The 22,781-nt window shown below is 44.2% G+C and overlaps 1 protein-coding gene across 1 annotated transcript; it reads right to left on the bottom strand.

Moving 5' to 3' along the window:
- Positions 1 to 6,887: 6,887 nt before the first annotated feature.
- Positions 6,888 to 11,508, bottom strand: PNRC1 (proline rich nuclear receptor coactivator 1). Its single transcript, XM_025381997.1, has 2 exons — positions 10,258 to 11,508; positions 6,888 to 7,970 (listed from the first exon to the last, which is right to left on the bottom strand). The coding sequence occupies exons 1-2, from the start codon at positions 10,798 to 10,800 to the stop codon at positions 7,527 to 7,529; spliced, it is 987 nt and encodes a 328-aa protein (XP_025237782.1). The 5' UTR covers positions 10,801 to 11,508; the 3' UTR covers positions 6,888 to 7,526.
- Positions 11,509 to 22,781: the final 11,273 nt, after the last annotated feature.

Below are 22,781 nucleotides of genomic sequence, written 5' to 3'. Positions count from 1 at the left end.
AATAATTTCAAACAATGCTTTCAGCATCTCATTTACTTCACTGGTGTTAATTCAGCATGAAAGACTTTAAAAGGCAGGAACCGGTGAAATGTTAAGAGTTGCATGCTGCCTTACACTCTACTCCCTAGTCACTTCAGTGCTAAGTAACCCTCAGTCAGCCCCTTTCTTTTCTGGGGACATGCATCTTTTATTTATTTATTTATTTATTGGGACAGGGTTTTGCTGTGTTGTCCAGACTGGAGTGCGGTGGCTATTCGCAGGCATGATCCCATTACTGATCAGCACGGGAGTTTTGACTTCCTTGTTTCCAATCTGGGCCAGTTCATCCCTCATTACTAAACCTGGTGGTCCCCCTTCCCGGGAGGTCACCGTGTTGATGCTGAACTTAGTGTGGACCCCCCAACTGGCATAGCATAGTACAGCCCAGAACTCTTGGACTCAAGCCATCCTCCTGCCTCAGCTTCCCAAGTAGTTGGGACTATAGGCACGCACCACCGTGCCTGGCGACATGCATCATAAACACATTTCCTTTCACTGCTTGCAGTTTGTTATTCCACTTGCATTTATTTAACTCTCTTCTCAAACCATGGACAGTTAATAAATCCCTTTCAGCATCTTTGTAGAGATGGAGAGTCTCACCATGTTGCCAGGTCTCGAATGCCGGGCCTCAAGTGATCTTACTGTCTAGGCCTCCCGAAGTGCTGTAATTACAGGCATGAGCCACCGAACCAAGCCCTTTTCAGAATCTTTATAATCCCTACTTAACCTCTGTATCCTTCTCTAATTATTCTTCAAGTATTAACATTTATGTCAACATTAACATTAAATGTTATCTGTCACATTTCCTAAATAAGCCAGTGCTTAAATACGTTATAGTTTCTCTAATCTTTCAGCTCTTACTTACAATGGCCTTGGTGTTTCTGTCATTAACTAGAGTTCTGTTTTTTTAGATGTTATAACCAATTAACCAACCTACTTGAAAATGCAGAGGAAAACATTCAAAAGATTCAAAGTTTACAACCTCGTAAGATCAACTTATTTGTGCTGTATGCTACATATAAGTGAGCTTTTAGAATTATTAGAAAAAAAGCAAATATTCAAATTATATATAATGTTGGAGTCAACCAGTAAAGCAGCCTTAATTTTCCCCAACTCTATTTTCTTTAACGCTTTATTATAAAAATACTTAGCATAAAAAGAATGTTAAATGTAGCTGAATTTTAAAGTGGAACATCCATATACCCACTACCTAGATTCTACAGTTAGCAGTTAATTACACCTGCTTTGCCACATATATTTCCATCTATCCCCCAAGTATTTTGAATTTAACAAAGTAAAGTTTAAAAAAAAAACCAAAAAACTGGAATATTCGTACATGGGGTATTCTAATTAGCTAAAGTATAGCCAGAAAATGTTGGTTGAATAGCTTTCATAAACAATTCTGTTTTCTTATTTTTGAAATTCGGGATCTAGTCTCAGGCATCTACAAGAACTTAAGAAATAGACCTGGATGGTTAAGGAGACTGGACTGAATGCACAGTGACTCTAAGAGCCTTGAAAGACTGGTAGAAAAGGGACATTTCCAGTCTTTGATAGTAATCCTTTCTAAAATTTGAGAGCATACGTACTTATGACTTAGAGTAAAAACAACATTTGAGGCTGGGCGCAGTGGCTCACACCTGTAATCCCAGCACTTTGGGAGGCCGAGGCAGGCGGAGCACGAGGTCAGGAGATCAAGACCATCCTGGCTAACACGGTGAAATCCTGTCTCTACTAAAAATACAAAACATTAGCTGGGCATGGTGGCCGGTGCCTTCCCAGCTACTCGGGAGGCTGAGGCGGGAGAATTGCATGAACCCAGCAGGCAGAGCTTGCAGTGAGCAGAGATCCAGCCACTGCACTCCAGCCTGGGCGACAGAGCGAGATTCCGTCTCAAAACAAAACAAAACAAAACAAATTTGAGAGCATTAAATGCCTAGTCATTTGAGGAGTAAGGTTAATTTTGTTGAACTTTGGAAGGGATTGTTGAAAGCCCTTGTTTTATAGTTAGAAAATTCCCTCAAATTGTAACTTATCCAAAGTTTTGATGGGACCAGAAAGCCCTCTGATTCCATGTTGTCAAGTGAAATAATAAAGATCTTGTGTTTAAAAATCTTACTGTTAGTAGGCAATTGTGAGTTCAATTTAAATCAAACATTTGCAATTGGAAATAACCAAAAGTCATCAAAATGGCTACAAAAAAGGAAGAAATGACTTAAAAACCCTGAAAACATAAAAAGGGAAAATGTTTTTGGCTGGGTGTGGTGGCTCACTCCTCTAATACCAACACTTTGGGAAGCCAAGGCCAGTGGATCACTTGAGCTCAGGAGTTTGAGACCAGCCTGGACAACACAGTGAAACCCCATGTCCATGTCCCTGTAGTCCCAGCTACTCAGGAGGCTGAGGTGGGAACATCACTTGAGACCAGGAGGCAGAGATTGCAATGAACTGTGATCCTGCCACTCACTGCACTCCAACCTGCATGAAAGAGCAAGACCCTGTCTCAAATAGAAAAGGCCCAGTGGGGTGGCTTATGCCTGTAATCCCAGCACCTTGGGAGGCTGAAGCAGGCAGATCACTTTAGGCCAGGAGTTTGAGACCAGCCTGGCCAACATGGCGAAACCCTGTACTTACTAAAACTATAAAAGTTAGCCAAACAGGGTGGCGCGCACCTGTAGTCCCAGCTGCTTGGGAAGCTTCAAGTTCAGAATCACTTGAACCCAGGAGGTGGCGGTTGCAGTGAGCCAAGATTGTGCCACTGCACTCCAGCCTGGGTGACAGAGCAAGACTCTGTCTCCAAAAAAAGAAAACAAAAGAAAAAAGAAAACACTTCTGCTTGCCATCCCTTGCCCAAGATCCTAAAATGCCAAGATGCCAGAACACATTTGTAATTTGCATTTGACAACGGCAGATTAACAAACTCTAATCTTGGAATGAGAGAACTATCTGTAATAATTTAGTAGGAGCAGCCCTGTATATATAACCAGCTTTGGAGAAGTGTGATTATTATCTAGTGTCTTTACAACCAGACATATTTTTCTGAATGCTAATTGTATTAGACTAGGAAAAATTACTTAACTTTCCTGAATCTTTTCTTCCACATTCATAAAAATATTATGTGAGTAACTAGAGAAATGAGGTATTTTTATTATTGTTTAATGTCATTTTGTCTTTTATTGTTAAATGTTCAAGATTATCTGACCTCTTCTAATTAAATGCAGCTTGAATAGAACATGTAGACTCCTTTGATAAATGTGCATCTGACTTTCATAAATTATGTAGGTTGCTTCTATCAATTGTCCCACTTTGTTCCTTTTTACCATTACTAAATTCAGAAACTATGATTAATGTCACATAATCTATGATAAGCTATTCCTTTAACGAGGGAATTTAAAATTTGTGTAGCCAGTTCTACACTAAGCCCACATCATTATAAACCCTGCTCTAGAAAATGAATTCTAAAATCTCAACAGTGGACCCTCACTAAATGCAACACCTTTTTTAAATCTTAAATTGTTATTGAATTAGGCATTTTTATAATTCAAGTTAACAAAACAAGTAGTTCTTGAATTACACGATTTGTGTTTACACAATTCTGTCTCCTACACCATCTCATCTCACAACACAGGCATACTTTCTTTCCCCATTTGAAAACTCATGGAACAGTTTCCGGGAGATTTCTACATTCAGAAGGAAAGAAGTACAACAATGAGAAAACAACTTGCAGGAGTTGGCTCAGGGATCAGACTCAGCAAGGCAATTCTGTGATTTTAAAATGTATTTAGTTTAGCAATGCCCTTCAAACATTTAAATATAGGAGTATGATGGCACTATCAGCCTTTCATACCCAAGGATGCATATACTTGATTCCTTCAACCTGAAGCAGATATCAATTGCATATAAATTGCCTTCCACCCACGAAAACAAAGGATAGTTTATCCAGCAATAAGATGAAGAGGGTTATAAGGAGATGAGAGAGCTGCAAGAAGAGATAAAGAGTTATAAAAGATCAGTTTCACCCAATTTCAAATTGTAGAAAAGGGAAGGAAATTTCATTCCTCCTTTGCACCAACTGGGCCCCTGCTATCAGAATTCAGAATTCAAATTAGAACTGTCTGCTAACACAGACTTTTACAGGTATGGGAAAAAACCAACCTCTGTGTAAGTTTCATGAGGAAATTCTAATTCAACAACTAATTTACTATCACAGTGAAGTTGATAGTCCATAGGAGGCAGAGAGGACGAGGTCAAGACTACTGTTAAAGCATTATTATTATTATTTTTAGACAGGGAGTCTCACTCTGCTGCCCAGGCTGGAGTGCAGCGGCGTTATCTCGGCTCACTGCAACCTCTGCCTCCCGGGCTTAAGCAGTCCTCTTGCCTCGGCCTCCCAACTAGCTTGGAACACAGGCATGCGCCACCACACCCGGCTAATGTTTGTATTTTTAGTAAAGACGGGGTTTCCCTATCTCACCCAGGCTGGTCTCGAACTCCTGGACTCAAGTGATCTGCCCCCCTCAGCCTCCCAAAGTGCTGGGATTACAAGCGTGAGCCACCGTGCCTGGCCTAAAAGCATTAAATCTTATGGGAGAAAAAGGAGACATAGAGACAAAATATTCCACTTCCATTTCCCTGTTGTAATTACTGCTTTGTGCACTATTTACCAAAGGCATACCTCTGGATCTGACCTATTTTCTATCTATTTGCTGTGCTTTTCCACATGGATGTCCTAGAGGCACCCCAAAGTTCAACATGCCAAATCAAAATGACCTTCCTTTATAATTCTGATCCCCCTGCAACCCCCTAATTGAGTGTTATCCTTTGAGTTGCTCAATTTCAAGTCTCTTCCTTACCCTCTATTCAGATGCCCAATCCTCAATTCTAGCTCTAAAACATTCCCCCAAATAAGCCTATGCCTCTGATAATGCCCTCCAGGTCCTTTTCTCTTTTGAGCTACTGAAATATCCTCACCTAAGTAGTCTGTTTCAAGCTTTCCCTTATGAAGCTGTCCTCCCTATTTCTACGTTTTCTTATTGAAGCAAGCATTCCATTCCCTACTCATAAACCTTTGAGGACTGCCATGCTTACAGAATAAAGTTGAAGCTCTTCCGCATGACACTGAAGGCCCTTCGTGTTCTTACCCCAATATACCTTCAAAAAACTTCCCTTCCTTCCTTGCATTTCTCTTAAGCTACTGGACATTGTACATCTTTTTTTTTTTTTTTTTTTGACACGGAGTATCACTCATTGCTCAGGCTGGAGATCAGTGGCACAATCTTGGCTCACTGCAACCTCCGCCTCCTGGGTTCAAGCGATTCTCCTGCCTCAGCCTCCAGAGTAGCTGGAATTACAGGCGTCCACCACCACACCAGCTAATTGTTTGTATTTTTAGTAGAGACAGGGTTTCCCCATGTTGGGCCGGCTGGTCTCCAACTCCTGACCTCAGGTGACCTGCCAGCCTCAGCCTCCCAAAGTGCTGGGATTACAGCGTTGTACATCTTCTTACACCACCATCTGCTCAGACTTTTACCTCTCGCAATTATTTTCCTTTTTTGTGTGTCAAGTACTTCTCTTTTAAGGCTCAACTCTCAACTGTTACTTTCTTTTGAGGTGGAGTCTTGCTCTGTCACCCAGGCTGGAGTGCAGTGGTGTGATCTCCACTCACTGCAACCTCCACCTCCTGGGCTCAAGCAATTTTCTGCCTCAGCCTCGCCCGAGTAGCTGGGGGTGCACACCACCACGCCCGGCTAATTTTTTTGTATTTTTAGTAGAGATGAGGGTTCACCATTTTGGCCAGGCTGGTCTTGAACTCCTGACCTCGTGATCCACCCGTCTCAGCCTCCCTAAGTGCTGGGGTTACAGGCCTGAGCCACTGTGCCTGGCTCAACTCAGTATTACTAAGGTGTCAGATTCCCAAAGAGAAAATTTTCTCACCAAAATTAGTCCCTTCACCCTACCTTTCTCTCTTCAGGCATTTGTTGTTGTAGAGTGGGGAATATAGCTTGTATTTTAGTTGTCTTTTCTCCCCATCCCACCTAAACTTTCAGCTCTGCCATTTATCCTTCTATTTTCGAACATATGTTACACATAAGCCCCCACACATTAAATTGCAGACATACTGCTCAAAATGACAAGAGCTGAGAAACGTTGGACAAGGAAAGAAGGGTGGTTGAGGTAGTAGGACTATTACATTGTGTAGGAATTTTTATAACCATATGTAAAAATGTGTTAACACCTGTGAACATGTCCCTTTCTAGAATCACAAACTGATTTGGGAGAGATGTCAGAACTCATTGCCGTCAGTCATGAGTATTAATATTTACAACACATTACTAACAAGTTAAAATTGGTGACTAAAACTTGGGGACATCTTCAAACTAAACTTCCGAATGAGCTTCCCATCCATTTGTGAGGAAGGTCTATCTGCATTTGTAAGGAAGGAATGGTGACTCATACAAAACATCAAATAGAAAGTTCCTTTTTATCTTCCATCTTCTTTACTTGACCTGATTGCTTAACATGCCACTCAAAATCTGTCTCCCTTACTTCCTCTTGGCCTTTTTTTTTTTTGAGACTGTGTCTGTTACCCAGGCTGGAGTGGCCTGGTCCTACCTCACTGAAACCTCCACCTCTCAGGCTCAAGAGATCTTCCTGTCTCAGCTTCTAGAGTAGTCCAGTACTATGCCCAAAAACCTCAATGCTGTTCCTGGTAAGAAAATGTAGATGATGGCCAGGCATGGCGGCTCACATTCAGCCAGTATGAGTAGAAGTTAAAAAAATCCAACCACACAAAATCATCTAGTCACACATTCAAACATGAGAAAGCCACACACAAAGAGTCAAGACTATTTTAAAAGGGGGGGCCAAATTATTATTATTTTAAAATTTGATTACAACCAATTTTGTTGGCATTAAAATTAGAGGCATTAAGCTGGAATGGATATATACCAAAACCAGAAATTGAGTTTGGCAAAAATGGGAATAGGAGTTGTTCAGTAATTTCAAATTAGAAATCAATTTAGGGAAACAAACCCCATGCTTACATTGATTGTGCCACAGATTTAAACTTCAGTAGTGCATTAGTAAACTGTTCACATTTAGATCTTCACCTTGAGATTTGACAGCTGTTTCTTGAAAAAAATCTCAGTACCTTGTGCAAATAAAATCGGTCTTCCATGTGCCTTAGCACACACTTAAAATTTCTCCATTGTATATATACAAAACACCTGCAATGTGGGCAGGGCAAAATACATACTTTCATAACAAAACTATAATATACCTCTCAAGTATGAACAATATACACATAATACATGGTATACAGTATTTACAAAATATAAAATATAATACAAGCTGTTTGTATGTAATTTTTTAAACTCATCTTTTGCAATTGTATGTTGCAACAAGGCAAATTTCCATTTCTGTACCAATTTTCTCAAGAGTCCAGGGATATGGGAAAAATGTTTTACACACATACTGAAATCTGAAATCTAAGTTTGAACTTTCAGGAGCGTTTTTAAGTGTACTGCCATCAGCTCCCTGTTTTGGTTGGAATTTTCAACAGTGCTTCCCATCCAGTGACTAGGAGGCTTTGGAAGAACACTAGGAGAAGGTGGATCACTAAACTTTGCCCCAGCATAATTTTCCTTTTGGTTCACTTCAGTTAGAAATGCTGATTTCTTCAAATGCGAATTTTTAATGTTCTCGGTATTTTTAAAAGGCTTTTTTTCCTGCTTCTGAATTCTGTCAGATGAAACAGAATCCTGCCAAAAGCTGTTTTCATTTCTTTTTGCAGAGGTGATCTTGGTTAGTGGCAAGTTATATTTGCTTTTCTGTCTGTTTATCTTTGGTTGCTCATACAAGTGTATACCATGAACAAGCTGGCCGTGGGGAAGGGCAATTTTCTCCGATTTTCCCATCTTTGATTTTAAAACCTACAAAGACAAGAACACAAAAGTAAATATAGTTTCTAGATAAAAATCAGTTATGAACCTCATATCACATATCTAGTTTTGTTGTGTTTAAGTTTGCCCACAGCCATAGAAAAGAACAAAATTATGTTCTTCGTAGCAATACATATGTAGTTGGGGACCATGACCCTAGACGAATTAATGCAGAAACAGAAAAACAAGTATCACAAGTTCTCACTCGTAAGTGAATTTGGGAGCTAAACATTGGGTACAACATGGATATAAAATGGGGAACGACAACAGACACTAGGCACTACTAGAAGGGGAGGGGACCTATTGGGTACTATGCTCACTACCTGGAATGGGATCATTCATACTCCAAACCTCAGCATCACGAAATATACCCATGTAACAAACCTGCACAAGTACCTCCTGGATAAATAAAATAAAAGCTGAAATTACAAAAACTTTAATTGGGCAGGGTGGCTCACGCCTGTAATCCCAGCACTTTGGGAGGTCAAGGCAAGGGGATCGCTTGAGCTCAAGGAGTTCGAGACCAGCCTGGGCAACACAGCAAAACCCCATGTCTACTACAAATATAAAAATAAGCCCGGCGTGGTAGCACGTGCCTTGGGAGGCTGGCTGAGGCGGGATCCCTTGAGCCTGGGATGGGGAGGCTGCAGTGAGCAGAGATCCATCGTGCCACTCCATTCCAGCCTGGAGTGCGATAGAAACTGACTCTGTCTCAAGAAAAAAAAACAAAAAACCTTAAATTTCCCTTGACTTTTAAGTTCACTCTTGTTTGCCACTAAAAATGCAGTTAATCACCACTGCTAGTTACCAGTATGCAACGTGAACCAGTTCTAAAATGTCAAACTAAAAAAATCTGAAATAACCAAGCCGACCTTTCTACAACTTTGTTAGACTAATGAGCTCTCTTCCAAATATCAGTGCCAGAAACAATGTTTGCTGTGTACCCCCCACTTCCTGGTTTAGTAACTGCTTCAAGAACGCTGCTTCACTGATCTTAATCTTTCCTAACTTAGGTGGGCCTTATAAGAGTCTTGGCCAGATGGAGAATCATAACGTAATCCACTAGATCACCGCACTACCAACGCTTGTAACGCGGTAGTAAGCAAGACACGACACGAAAGTAGAGCACAACTTTCCACGTCTGTAAGGTTCACTGCCAGAGCTCTCTGGTTAGCAGCTGTTCTAGAAAACAGGCCAGGAAACAGGCACAAAAGCTTTTAGGTAATCACGGATATTTCAAAAGTCGTGTAATTTTAAAAGGTGGGAGACATTGAGAAGGTAAGTTAAACACGGTAGGCAAATTTAGTAATTTTTTCCCAAGGGCTCAGACAAACTGCAAATCTCTAATTCAATGCAACATTCTTCACTAAATAGCGGGAACTTTTTCATTTCATTATTTCGAAAAGAGTCACTGAACTTAAGTCCATCAAACGTTATTTTGACAAGACTTTGAAATCATTTCGTAGACTTAATCCCATTTAAACTTCTATCCATTTTATTCTAATCCAATAGCACTGCAATCAGCAGTCGCTAACTCTTCTGAAAACTTCTTCTGGACACACTAACACGAAGTACACAGTGGCAACGGTAATAAAATCAGTTTTGTGCGGCTCCTGCCAACTCCGACTTAGAAGGAACCATTAAGTAGGTCAAGCCCGCGGCGGGCAGAGCCCCAGCTGGACTGCGCGTCCCACACGGGGCACCTCATATTTCGGCACAACTCCAAACGAAACCAAGCTGCTCAGAGCCCACTCCACCCCCCACGGCGGGACGTCAGAATCCGTCTCCGCGTTTCACCGATTAGGACTGGGGCTCTCGACAGCCGGGAGGCCGATAGCGGGGCCCAGTCCTTCCCTGGCCGCCCACACCCGGCCTCGCCTCCTTCATGGGCGCCGTAGCGCCGGGCACGTAGCGCGCGCTGACGTCAGCCCTCCCGCGGGCCCCGTCCCTGCCCCCACATCGCCGCGCGCCCGGAACGCCGAAACCCCCTGGAACGCCGCCAGCCTTCTAAATCGGGGCTGTTGCTGGGGCGCAGCGGCGCTTCTCATTGGCCGACTCCTGGGAGCCAATCAGAAGCACCAGCGCATGCCTCCCCTTCCCCCTTCTTCCCCCAAAGCAAGAATGGAGAGGGCGTCACGGAAACTTCCCTCCCGAGTAAACAGCCGCCCCCCACCCCGCCCCCACCCGTCCGACCCCCCGGTGCAGGACCTGCAGCCCCAGAGCTCAGCCGCGACCGTCTAAGGGCCCGACTCCCCAAAGGCCCGCTGGCAGCCCTTACTTCTTTCCTGAGCGGGGTTTGGCCGGGAGCCGCGGGCCGCAACGGGGCAAGGTCGGGGCTGGCTCCCTCCGTGCGGGTTGCGGCTGCAGGACTCGGGGCCAAGGCGGCGGCCGGGCCCGGAACCTCCTGCGCTGCTCCGCTCGGGCCGGTCGCCGGGCTCCGGCCGCCCTCCAGACTCGGCCGGTGCTGCTGGTACTGGTGGAAGCGGCTGGGCAGCTGCCCTGCGGGGCTGGCCCGCACCTTCTTCTTTCGCCGCTTCTTCGGCGCTGCCCGAGGGGTGCCTCCCGCCACGGCGAGGCTGCGGTTGGGCAGAGCTGCTGGAGCGCGAGGCTGCGGGGTCAGACACGGGCCATCTCCCCCTAAGAAGTGAGGGAGGAAGAGGGTCGGGGGCAGTGCCCGGGGGTCCGGGATCCGGGGTAAAGGAGGCGGAGCCGTGGTCACCATCGGGAGGGCCCCGAAGTAACCGCGGGAGGAAAAGCCAAGCGGCGCAAGGCGGCCACCCAGGACGAGCGGCTCCCGCTGCGGGACGGAGACGACGGTCATAGCGCTAGGAAGCTTGTCGCTCAGCAACGAGGAGAGAAGGAGGTGAAGCCAGTGAAAATAGGGTGACGGCGATGGATGCTGCTAGGAGAGCCAGAGAAGATCGCGGAACATGACTCGGGCGGTGGCGGCGCAGCAACAAATAGCCACAGCCCCAGCTCCGAGTGTTGTTATCGGAAGCTCCGCCCCGCGCCCGCCCACTTCCCTGCGAAAGCCCAATCAGAGTGCGACAAGGCAGGCCACGCCCCCTAGCTCCGCCTCCGCCGCTTTGGGTAGACACACACAAACAACCAGCTTGCTGCAGCCTGGCACAAAGAGCGCGCACTGCGCAGGCGCTGCCAGGGAGCTCTTTCGGGAAGAGTCGGTCCCGCGAACAATGAAATTGGGTTTCCGCCCCACCCTCCTTACCCTCCCCCGCGCTTCGCCCGGCTAGGGAGTGGTGGGATTGAAAGGTCCCGGCGGAGTTTGTTGATGGGGGTGGGGTAGGGAGGGGGCAGGGGGAGGGCGGCAGGAAGAACGGGGGCGGGGAAGGGGGGGACGACTCTGGCAAGGCCACGGTTGCCGCCTCCGCTGCTGACCTTGGGGAAGTATCCGTTTTATTTTCAGCCCAACATAACAGCGTTATCATTTTAAAATAAAGATTTCTAAGTACGCTGTAAGGATATCTTCCCTAGCAATCGTGGAGAAAATCAGTCTACATTTAAATTATATCTACTGAAGTGTGGCTCACGATTCTTTCGTTTACTTGGTTCGGCATCGCTGCTTATTAGTCCCGGTGATCAGAGTAAAAAAGCGACTTACTGATTGAATTAGTCCCTCAATGTATAAAAAGTTCTGCGTAAATCCATAAATGGAAGCTGGAGTTTTTACTAACTTCATAGTTGAAGGATTGTGAGACTTTGGGATCGCAACATTGTGCCTGGTTACTTGAGGAGGCGGCAGTCCGGCTTGCATCTCAAAGGGAGAAAGTGAAACAGCTCTGCAATATACAGAGTATTTTGTTAGCTGCGTGTAGATAGAAATTTCTCATGATCTCCCCGCACTGCTCAACCACAGAAAAGAATTGTGGCCATAATTTGTCAAGCATTTATGTTCCAGGAACTGTTATTTACATAAATTGTCTCACTTTAACCTCACAACAACCCTTATGAATAGGTACTAAGAAAAACAGATCAGACCTCAGCTCTGCAAAGTAGGCAGGCTGTCATTCTATCCATTTCACTACTAATGCCTGGGGCAATTGTTTAAAGGCATTTTGTTCCTGTTTAGCTGCCTACGCATTATCTTTATGTTTCTGGAATTTAAGGTAACAAAGAATGTATAGCTAGTCAAGAGCCCATGATATTGTATGGTAAACATACACATTCATGGTAAACAATTTAGGAGCTGCCTCTTTTCCTTTAGAAACTTACTTGTAACTTGCTAATCCGAGTGTATATTCAGGGCAGCTTGAATCTGTGGTCCTGGGTTGCGGTCCTCAAGCTTGGCCTAATTTTGCCTCAGCTTCTTTTTAGAGGGACACTACTATATTTTATCCCCATTTTACAGCTGGGGAAACAGGCTTAGAAAGGCTAAAGGACTTGTCAAAGATCAAACGGTAAGTTAACATCAGAATTTGATCTCCAGTCCAGGTACGGCAAGACAAACGTTTTAATTTTTTTTTTTTTTTTTTTTTTTTTGAGTCTCGCTCTGTGGCCAGGCTGGAGTGCAGTAGCGCCATCTTGGCTCACTGCAACCTCCCGCTCCCTGGTTCAAGCTATTCCCCTGCCTCAGCCTCCAAGTAGCTGGGATTACAGGCACGCGCCACCACACCCAGTTAATTTCGGTATTTTTTAGTAGAGACGAGGTTTCGCGGTATTGGCCAGAATGGTCTTGATCTTCTGACGTCGTAATCCACCCGCCTCGGCCTCCCAAAGTGCTGTGATAACAGGCGTGAGCCACTGCACCCAGCCCTGCCACACTAGATTCTATGTTATTAGAAGACCACAGTAATCTTACACTTATGTATCCTCACCGCCTCTCCACTAGTTTTCAGCTTTGGAGAAGTAAGCAGTTAGTAAGCAATGAAACGTTTTATGATTGATGGACAGATTGAATATCCGGAAAAATGCTTCCCAATCACTTTATAAACTTTTTTTTTTTCTTGAGACAGGGTTTCTTTCTGACACTCCGATTGGAGTGCAATGGCATGATCTCGGATTACTGCAATGACCGCCTCCCAGGCTCAAGCGATCCTCCAACCCCAGTCCCCCATGCCACTGAGTAGCTGGGACCACAGGCACACACCCCGACTCCTGGCTAATTTTTTGTGTTTTTAGTAGAGGCAGTGTTTCACCATGTTGCCCAGGCTGATCTCGAACTCCTGAGCTCAAGCGATCTGCCTGTCTCTGCCTCCCAAAGTAATGGGATTACAGGAGTGAGCCAGCAAACCCAGTCAACCTTATAAGCTTTTAAAACCAGGTTTCAGGCCGGGCGTGGTGACTCATGCCTGCAATCCCAGCACTTTGGGAGGCCAAGGCGGGTGGGTCACCTAAGGTCAGGAGTTTGAGACCAGCCTGGCCAACATGGCGAAACCCTGTCTCTACTAAAAATACAAAAATTAACCGGGCATAGTGGCGTGTGCCTGTAATTCCAGCTGCTAGGGGGGCTGAGGCAGGAGGATCGTTTGAACCTGGGAGGTAGAGGTTGCAGTGAGCCGAGATCATGCCACTGCACTCCAGCCTGGGCAACAGAGTGATACTCCGTCTCAAAAAACAAACAAAAAAACTACATTTCATTCCAATTGCTGAATTTTACTCATTTTTGTTTCTGCAACATGTAATACATAGTAAGTGCTCATGTTCATTGGATGAGTGGGAATCATGTACATCCAGAGCTGCAAAAGAATCTACTTTTTCAAGGTACTTTCCATCTGTCATCTCATTTTATTCTTACTCTAGCACTTTAAAGTAGATAAAGACAGGTCCTATTTAACGTATGACGTAAATAAATCTAAATATATAGTAACGTGTGTGGGCGGGTCACCCAATGAGGTAGGAATAACTCAAACTCCTGATGCCTACTCCAATGTTCTTTTCACTATATCCCATGGTTTTTAGGCTTGACTTTATCTGGGGATAATATCATACTGTCCTGGAGAATAATTTACCCTTCAGGGACCTGGTCATTGGTAGCCAGCTCTGTGGGGCCCTTGGTCAAAGATACTTATTATTGTCTATGTGTATTTCTTGGGTGAATGTTGGAGTAATTATGTGTATAACTTATCATTTTGAGGCCTTAAGGGTAGGCTTCATGTTTGCCCTGGGTTCTGTACTGTTAGAAAAGTAACCTTGTAGCTGTGACCACCTGGGTGATGGATGCTGAAATTGCTAAAATGCTGCCCACCACTAAGAAACAGAATGGGAGCTGAAATGGGGCACCAGAAGAGAGCAGTTGAGGTGTTATAAACTAGATGATTGGATTTAATGTTACTCTGTGTGTGTAGTCTTTGTAAACTCTTAGTCTTTAGTAATGTCTAACTTTACTGTTTAAACCTAAGTGTTATAGGTTTAAACATATAGTGTTAGCTGTGCTATATGATATAAAGGAAAAAGATCAGCCTGGGTGCAGTGGCTCACGGAGGGCAAGGTGGATGGATCACTTGAGGTCTGGAGTTGGAGACCAGCCTGGCCAACATGACAAAACCCTATCTCTACTAAAAATACAAAAATTAGCCAGGCGTGGTGGTGCATGCCTGTAGTCCCAGCTATTTGGAAGGCGGAGGCAGAAGAATCACTTGAACCTGGGAGGTAGAGGTTGCAGTGATCTGAGATCATGCCACTGCAGTCTAGCCTGGGTGACAGAGCAAGACTTCATCTCAGAAAAAGAAAAAAAAAAAAACATATCCTTTTGCTTGGGCCCAAAAGGCCAATCTTGGAGGTAACAAGATATTCCAAGGGTAAAGGAAATTTTAGGAGGACTCTCAGAGTTTTTGAAGCTTTTTGTTCCAGTATGTACATCTTGGTTTTATTTTTGTTAAGCTAATCTTTTTTTTTTTTTTTTTTTGTGAGACGGAGTCTCGCTCTGTCGCCCGGGCTGGAGTGCAGTGGCCGGATCTCAGCTCACTGCAAGCTCCGCCTCCCGGGTTTACGCCATTCTCCTGCCTCAGCCTCCCAAGTAACTGGGACTACAGGCGCCCGCCATCTCGCCCGGCTAGTTTTTTGTATTTTTTAGTAGAGACGGGGTTTCACCGTGTTCGCCAGGATGGTCTCGATCTTCTGACCTCGTGATCCACCCGTCTCGGCCTCCCAAAGTGCTGGGATTACAGGCTTGAGCCACCGCGCCCGGCCTGTTAAGCTAATCTTTAGAGGAGTTAGAAGAAAAATAAAAGATTGGAAAGTAAACCAGGTATTAAAGAGCAGAAAAAAGAGGTAATGCCCGTTTATGAAATAAGCAGCTTACCCGCATTAACACTAAGCAGAACTCCAAATTCCACTTCCCTCTCTTCTATCTTCCTTTGTCTCTCATGTATTTTACTTCTGTCCTCTTTCTCTCCCTCTGTCTGTGTGAAATATCATTTTTCTTTCCTCCTACCCCGAATGTCATTTTTTTCCTCTTTAATATAGGCTTTATTACCATTTTCTCTACCTATTATTACTTCGATTTGTTTTCTTTTTCTTTTTCGAGACAGGGCTTCACTCTGTCACCCAGGCTGGAGTGCAGTGGCGCAATAACAACTCACTGCGGCCTCCACCTCTGGTGTTCAGGAGATTCTCCCACCTCATCCTCCCTAGCTGGCGCATGCCACCGTGTCTGCTAATTTGTGTGTGTGCATGTTTGGTAGAGACAGGTTTTTGCCATGTTACCCAGGCTGGTGTCGAACTCCTGAGTTCAAGTGATCCACCCACTCTGGCCTCCCAAAGTGCTGGGATTACAGGCCTGAGCCACTCACCCGGTCTGTTGCTTAGATCTGTAATGTCTAAGGTGTGAGGGACACCTGTGTGAAAAGAGGAACACTTAATCCAACTTCTATTTTGCTTTTTTTTTTAAGACAGTGTCTCGCTCTGTCACCCAGGCTGGAGTGTAGTGGCATGATCTCGGCTCACTGCAACCTCTGCCTCCCAGGTTCTAGCGATTCTCCTATCCCAGCCTCCTGAGTAGCTGGGATTACAGGTGCACGTCACCACGCCTGGCCATTTTTTGTATTTTTAGTAGAGATGGGGTTTCACCATGTTGGCCAGGCTGGTCTCAAACTCCTGACCTCAGGTGATTAACCCACCTCAGCTTCCCAAAGTGTTGGGATTATAGGCGTGAGCCACCGCACCTGGCCTTCTGTTTTGCTTAATGCTCAAATTATTAATCTTTCAAATTTATAAAATAATAGTCTTCTAAACATAAAACAACCAGGAAATCAAAATGTTTTTGTTTAGCAAATAAAAATTTTCCTAACATTTCAGCATTGATTACAAAACTTATAATGTACTCTGAAGAGTTCAAATACAAATGTAAAATTTGTGTTAAAAAGCAAAATATGCACAAATTTTCACAATAATGACAAATTTATGACACTTGGAGTGCTTATAAAGTGTGTTACCATAGATTGAAATTAATGTCTCCATTATCCCTATACTTATACCTCTCTGGGGTTACAGGTTTATACAGGTTATAATTTGCATGAGGGTGCCTGGCCAAAGAGTCAAGGGGGAGCTGAAATAGAGCTTTGACTCTGCTCTTGAAGCCGTCTTCCCAGGGGCTGGGGCCACCTGGGCATTGCTATGATTTGAATGTTTGTGTCTTCCCTGTACTCATATGTTGAAACCTAATAACCAATGTGATAGTATTAGGATGTGGGGTCTTTGGGGAGTGATTAGGTCATCAGGTTGGAGCCCTCATGCATATGATTAGAGGCCACAGAGGCCCCTCCTCCTTGTACCATTGAGGACACAGCAAGAAGTCTGCAGTCTGCAACCCAGAAGAAGGACCGCACCAGAACCCGACCAGCTGGCACCCTGATCTTGAACATCCCGGCCTCTGGAAGTGTGAGAAATAAATCTCTGTTGTTTGTTATCTACCCAGTTTATGATATTTTGTTATAGCAGCCAGAATGGATTATGACAGGTGTCTTTTGCTTATTGGTATAAAGGTGTCAAAAGGACTAATGGCAGCCTTAGGATACAATAATAATGATGGACATTTGATTCTATTTCATCCTCGATATAAAATCAAAAGAAAAAGTATGTTATGGCCGGCTGTGTTGGCTCACGCCTGTAATCCCAGGACTTTGGGAGGCTGAGGTGGGAGGATCGCTTGAGCTCAAGAATTTGAGACCAGCCTGGGCAACATGGCAAAACCCACAAAAATTAGCTGGATGTGGTGGTGCCCCCCTGCCATCCCAGCTACTCAGGAGACTGAGGTGAAAGGATGGCTTGAGCCCAGGAGGTGAAGGCTACAGGGAGCCATAATTGCGCCACTGCAGTCTAGCCTGAGTGACAGAGTGAGACCCTGTTTCAAAAAAAAGAAAAGAATAGAGAAAGCATGTTATTTAGACCAGCTAATGTTTAACCAATTGCATCTTAGCTGGGTAACAGTCTCCGTTATGCCTTCCTTACCAGAGCCTTGCTCTCATTGTATACATTGATCAAGATTTTAAAAATCCTTGCCATTTGCAGAATGTATTTATTTATTTATTTAGTTTACGGAGATAGGGTCTTGCTCTGTTGACCAGGCTGGAGTGCAGTGGCACGATCATAGCTCACTGTATCAAACTCCTGGGCTCAAGGAACCCTACCACCTCAGGTTCCTGAGTAGCTGGGACTACAGGCAACTGCCACCACACCTAGCTAATTTTTAAATTTTTTATAGAGACAGAGTCTTGCTATGTTGCCCAGGCTGGTCTTGAGCTTCTAGCCTCAAGCATTTCTCCCACCTGTATCTCCCAAAGCACTAACACAAGTCAATGCCCCTGGCCCTGCAGAACTTTTAATTTCTAGTAACTTGATGCCTCTCCCTGAAATACAGTGTATTTTTTAAGTTTCAGTTGACTAGCCTTGCAGAACCTAGTTTCTTATCATTATATATTGACCTGGCCTGTTAATCATTTTTGCAGACTGATTTTGCCTCATTAATTTGTTATAATTAATAACAAATTGAAAGGGTTCATCTTGCATGAGACAGGGATAGAATGTGCACGGTTAGCTGTCTTCTTCAGGGCATTTGATTTGGCAAATCTTCATCTTGAAACACACTATTGAATTCTGTTTCTACATGGTCCTGTGTGACTCTGGTGCTGACTGACTATTGGATCTCCATTCTGCCTGGCTGGTAGGTGTGACAGATGCTGTGGAACAGTTCTTTCTGTTCTTGGTATGGTTAATTGTTTCCCCAGGACTGCTTGACTGATTCTCACTTCCCACTATTCTTCTCTCCCTTCTTTCACAATGAAAGTTATGTCTGTGCTTTATAAACTAATATACGCTTTAGATTAAAAAAAAAAATCATCCACACGTATAACTTTATTTCTGCAACTTAAAAAAAATTAACATCTATATTATCACATTCACTATCTTTTATAGTCAAACTGTTTATTACTAAATTTTTCCTTTGGAGAATCATTATGGACTTTAATAGATTCAAATAGTTTTAATTATCCATAATCATTTTCCTTTTTTTGCTCAAACCTTAGGGTGTAGCCAGTGAAAACCAAGATATTTCTATTGTAGCAGTTTTGTTGCCTGAAGTATTACCCGAGCTCTTTGTCTCACAACCAAGAAAATTAAGGAACATGGCCACCAAGAGTGAGGTGGGAGCAAAAGTTTAAAAGACAGCGGAGAGGGAGTCTGAGTGGGTTGCCATTTTTACAGTTGAATACAAAGCTTTTATAAGAAACTCACCTCTTCTCTGTAGCTGTTTGTGTAACTTCCCTTATATGTGAAGCTGTCTGTGTAACTCCCCTTATCTGTGCAGCTGTAGACATGTCTTTAGTCAAACACAAAGCACAGCTTCTCTTGTTTGTGCAACTGTGGATATGTTTTGGGTAAGCACCCCTACTCTCTGTACAAGTTCCCCTGGAGCCCACCGTGTACATGCCTGAAAAGGGGAGGAAACTTTTTCCTGGGAGTCACTGACTACACCAAAACAAAGGCTTCTGCGTTGGGCCTTGCTTTCTTTTCTGTGCAGTTGCAACCTGAGTTTTTCCCCAGGCTGCTATATTGGTGCCTGTAGCTTGATTTCTCAGGCTGTCTTTCTGTTTAAAAGAATTTTACCAAAGACTAGCTTTAGCTGTCTGCCCAACTAATTTTTCCTTTTATCCTCCTGCACTATTATCTCTTTAGCACTTCTCCCAAATATTTAAAAAAACATTTTTGCCTTATCTCCATAACAAGATGTTCCATACTTATCTTGGCCTTTCTCTGACCCAAGACATGAAGTGAACTATTCTATTCTATAAGAAATTTTCATTTCTTTAAATGAAGAAAAAGCAAAATCTGGGCATCAGGGATCAACATTGGATTCTTCCTCATGAGACTTGAGATAGGAAAGTATTTTTCCTACTCTCCACTCACACACTCACAACAATCAACACAGCACACTTCTGTGACCAGATGCATGGAGTTTTCCCTCACACACCAAGCACTTTAGGGGACAACAACTGAGTGTCCTATATCTATCATTCAATTTAATTCTGACACTGTCTACCTGGAGTTAGAGTCAGATCCCATAGGTTAAGGGCTCAGTCCCACAAGACTGCCGCCACTTCAGACACCAATGACAAGTAGTAGGTTGTCACCTATACTTTATTTATTTATTTATTTTTGACACAGGGTCTTGCTCTTTCACCCAGGCAGGAGTGCACTGGTACTATCATAGCTCACTGCAGTCTTGACTTCCTGGGCTCAAGCAATCCTCCCACCTCAGCCTCCTGAGTAGCTGGGACTATAGGCGTGTGCCACTACTTCAGGCTAATTTTAAAATTTTTTGTGGAGGTGGGGTCTCACTTTGTTCTCAGGCTGGTCTCAAACTCATAGGCTCAAGTAGTCTTCCTGCCTCGGTCTCCCAAAGTGCTGGGATTACAGGTATGAGCCACTGTGCCAGGCTTCCCTCTACCCTCTTCTAGAGTTAGATTAATTTGCTAAAACAGATCACAGAACTCAGGGAAACACATACATTTACTGGTTTATTATAAAGTATAGATAGGACACAGGAGGCCAGGCACGGTGGCTCACACCTCTAATCCCAGCACTTTGGGCAGCTGAGGTGGGTGGATCACCTGAGGTCAGGAGCTCGAGGCCAGCCTGGCCAACATGGTGAAACCCTCTCTCTACTAAAAATACAAAAATTAGCCGGGCATGGTGGCGGACACCTGTAATCCCAGCTACTCAGGAGCCTGAGGCAGGAGAATCGCTTGAACCCAGGAGGCAGAAGTTGCAGTGAGCTGAGATCACGCCACTGCACTCCAGCCTGGGCGATACAGTGAGACTCCGTCTCAAAAGAAAAACAAAAAAAGAGAGAGGGAGAGAGAGAGATTATTGTTTACATTATTTTTTCTTCATTGCAAGAATTAACTTGGGTTACCTAAAGTAATGGGTTGTTTTAAGGATATGCACACATAGACATAAGGAAGACAAGAAGACTGACCACATACCAGGCCTCATAGGATACCAGGAAAACCTTCATACCCAGAACTCATGGAAGGAACAAGAATTATGATGTAGTACCCGACTGACTTGAAATGACATTTGGAAACTCAAAATTGATTCAAGATCCAATACAGCCTTAATTACTAGGTTATTTGTTACTTCTTAGCAAATGTTTGTTAAGCCTTACTGTAAAAGACTCAACGGCTCTTTCTGTTTGTTCTTTTTGTGTATTTCTACTTCTACTATCACTACCACCTAGTTCTCTGTTTACCTAAAGTTCAAATTCCAGAGAGAGGGAAGCTGATTCGTTCAGTACGGATTGGTCGAGACAGGATAATTGGATAGTTAGTCAATATCATCTACATTCAGCAGCACTCTCTTACTAGACCTGTCCTGTGTGGCTTCTGGCCAGGATGGTGAGGCACCTGTCTATAAAGAACCACTGAGGTCCATTTCAGGAACTGTGGACAGACAAAGCATTGATAGAATTGGCCAGGACAATGTGGTAGTTTTAGGAGGTTGAGATTGTTTCGGGAATGAAAACAAGAAACCCAGGGCAACTTGAAGTAAGAATCCTAGGGCAACTCTAGGAATTTCTGACTTCTCTTGGAAAATTGAATTCCTTCCTTCCTTCCTTCCTTCCTTCCTTCCTTCCTTCCTTCCTTCCTCCCTCCCTCCCTCCCTCCCTCCCCTTTCTTTCCTTCCCTCCCTCCCTCCTTCCCTCTCTCCCTCCTTCCCTCCCCTCCCTTTCTCCCTTCCTTTCCCTTCCCTTTTCTCTTCTCTTCTCTTCTCTTTTTTCTTTTCTTTTCTTTTCTTTTCTTTCTGACAGGGTCTCACTTTGTCACCCTGGCTGGAGTGCAGGGGCTCAATCATAGCTCACTGTAGCTTTGACCTCCTGGGCTTAAGTGATCCTCTCACCTCAGTCTACTGAGTAGCTGTGACTATAGTCATGTGCCATCATGCCTGGCTAATTTTTTTTTCTAATTTTTAAAAATATTACAAAAAAGTAGTTTACGTAGCTTTACAAAAAAGAAATGGGGTCTCTCTGTGTTGCCCAGGCTGGTCTTGAATTCCTGGGCTCAAATGATTTTCCTGCCTTGGCCTCCCAAAGTGCTGCAATTACAGGTGTGAGCCAGTATGCTCAGCTGGAAAACGGAATTTCTATTGGTCTCATTGATCTCTGGTGGAGCAACAATTGGCTGAAGCTGAGTAGAGAATACCCTCTTAAAATAAGACCTGTGCTCACCCAGCTCATTTTGCTCCTTTACTTACCTGACTCTGGGCAAAAAGCTTGAAACTCCTACAAATATAGACTGGAGGCAGTGAGGCAAATGGTACTAACTCAGCTGTGGGCACTTGGGGACTTGGACTAAGATAGTTCAGAGGAAATGGAAACGTGGACCTCGGAATAAAAACCTGAGTCCTGGTAACTGGTGACATTGGTCAAGCTGGGAGACCAGACAGGGTAGAAAAGATGAGGGTCAGGAGAGGTGAGAAGAGAGAAGAGTAAAAGGGTGGCTCCCAGGTTTCCAAATCTAGTTGACTTAGAGAGGAACGATAGCTTTGACAGGGATATGAAAGCCAACAGGACAATTCGGAGAGAAAATATGATTATCTTATTTATTTATTTTTATTTTTTTGAGACAGAGTCTTACTTTGTCACCCAGGCTGGAGTGCAGTGTTGCGATCTCAGCTTACTGCAACCTCCGCCTCCTGGGTTCAAGCGATTCTCCTGTCTCAGCCTCCCAAGTAGCTGGGATTACAGGCGCCCACCACTACACCTGGCTGATTTTTTTGTATTTTTAGTAGAGATGGGGTTTCACTAAGTTGGCCAGGCTGGTCTTGAATTCCTGACCTCAAGTAATCCACCTGCCTTGGCCTCACAAAGTGCTGGGATTACAGGTGTGAGCCACGGCACCCAGCCATTATCTTGATTTTTTGTTTTTTTGAGACAGAGTCTCTCTTTGTCACTCAGGCTGGAGTGCAGTGGCATAGTTTTGGCTCACTGGGCCCTCCACCTCCCTGGTTCCAGTGATTCTCCTGCTTCAGCCTCCTGAGTAGCTGAGACTATAGAAGCCCACTGCCATGCCTGGCTAATTTTTGTATTTTTAGTAGAGATGAGGTTTCACTATGTTGACCTGGCGGTCTCGAACTCCTGACCTCAAGTGATCCACCTGCCTCAGTCTCCCAAAGTGTTGGGATTACAGCACTTGAGTCACTGTGCCCATCTGATTATCCTGGTTTAATAACATTTTCTTTCTCTTTCTCTCTCTCTCTCTTTTCTCTTTCTTTCTTTCCTTCTTTCTTTCTCTTTTCTTTCTTTCTCTTCTCTCTCTCCCTCCCCCCCCCCCCCCCCCCCCCCCCCCCCCC

This window comes from Theropithecus gelada, chromosome 4, assembly GCF_003255815.1.
Source record: "Theropithecus gelada isolate Dixy chromosome 4, Tgel_1.0, whole genome shotgun sequence".
Classification (NCBI taxonomy): Eukaryota; Metazoa; Chordata; class Mammalia; order Primates; family Cercopithecidae; genus Theropithecus; species Theropithecus gelada.
This window is presented reverse-complemented; position numbering and strand designations above follow the sequence as displayed.

Excerpts from the sequence above, each read along its gene's own strand:
- PNRC1 (XM_025381997.1), bottom strand. The coding sequence starts at position 10,800 with ATGACCGTCGTCTCCGTCCCGCAGCGGGAGCCGCTCGTCCTGGGTGGC. Across the intron at positions 7,971-10,257 it reads AAACCCCGCTCAGGAAAGAA|GTTTTAAAATCAAAGATGGG; the intron begins GTAAGGGCTGCC and ends TTGTCTTTGTAG.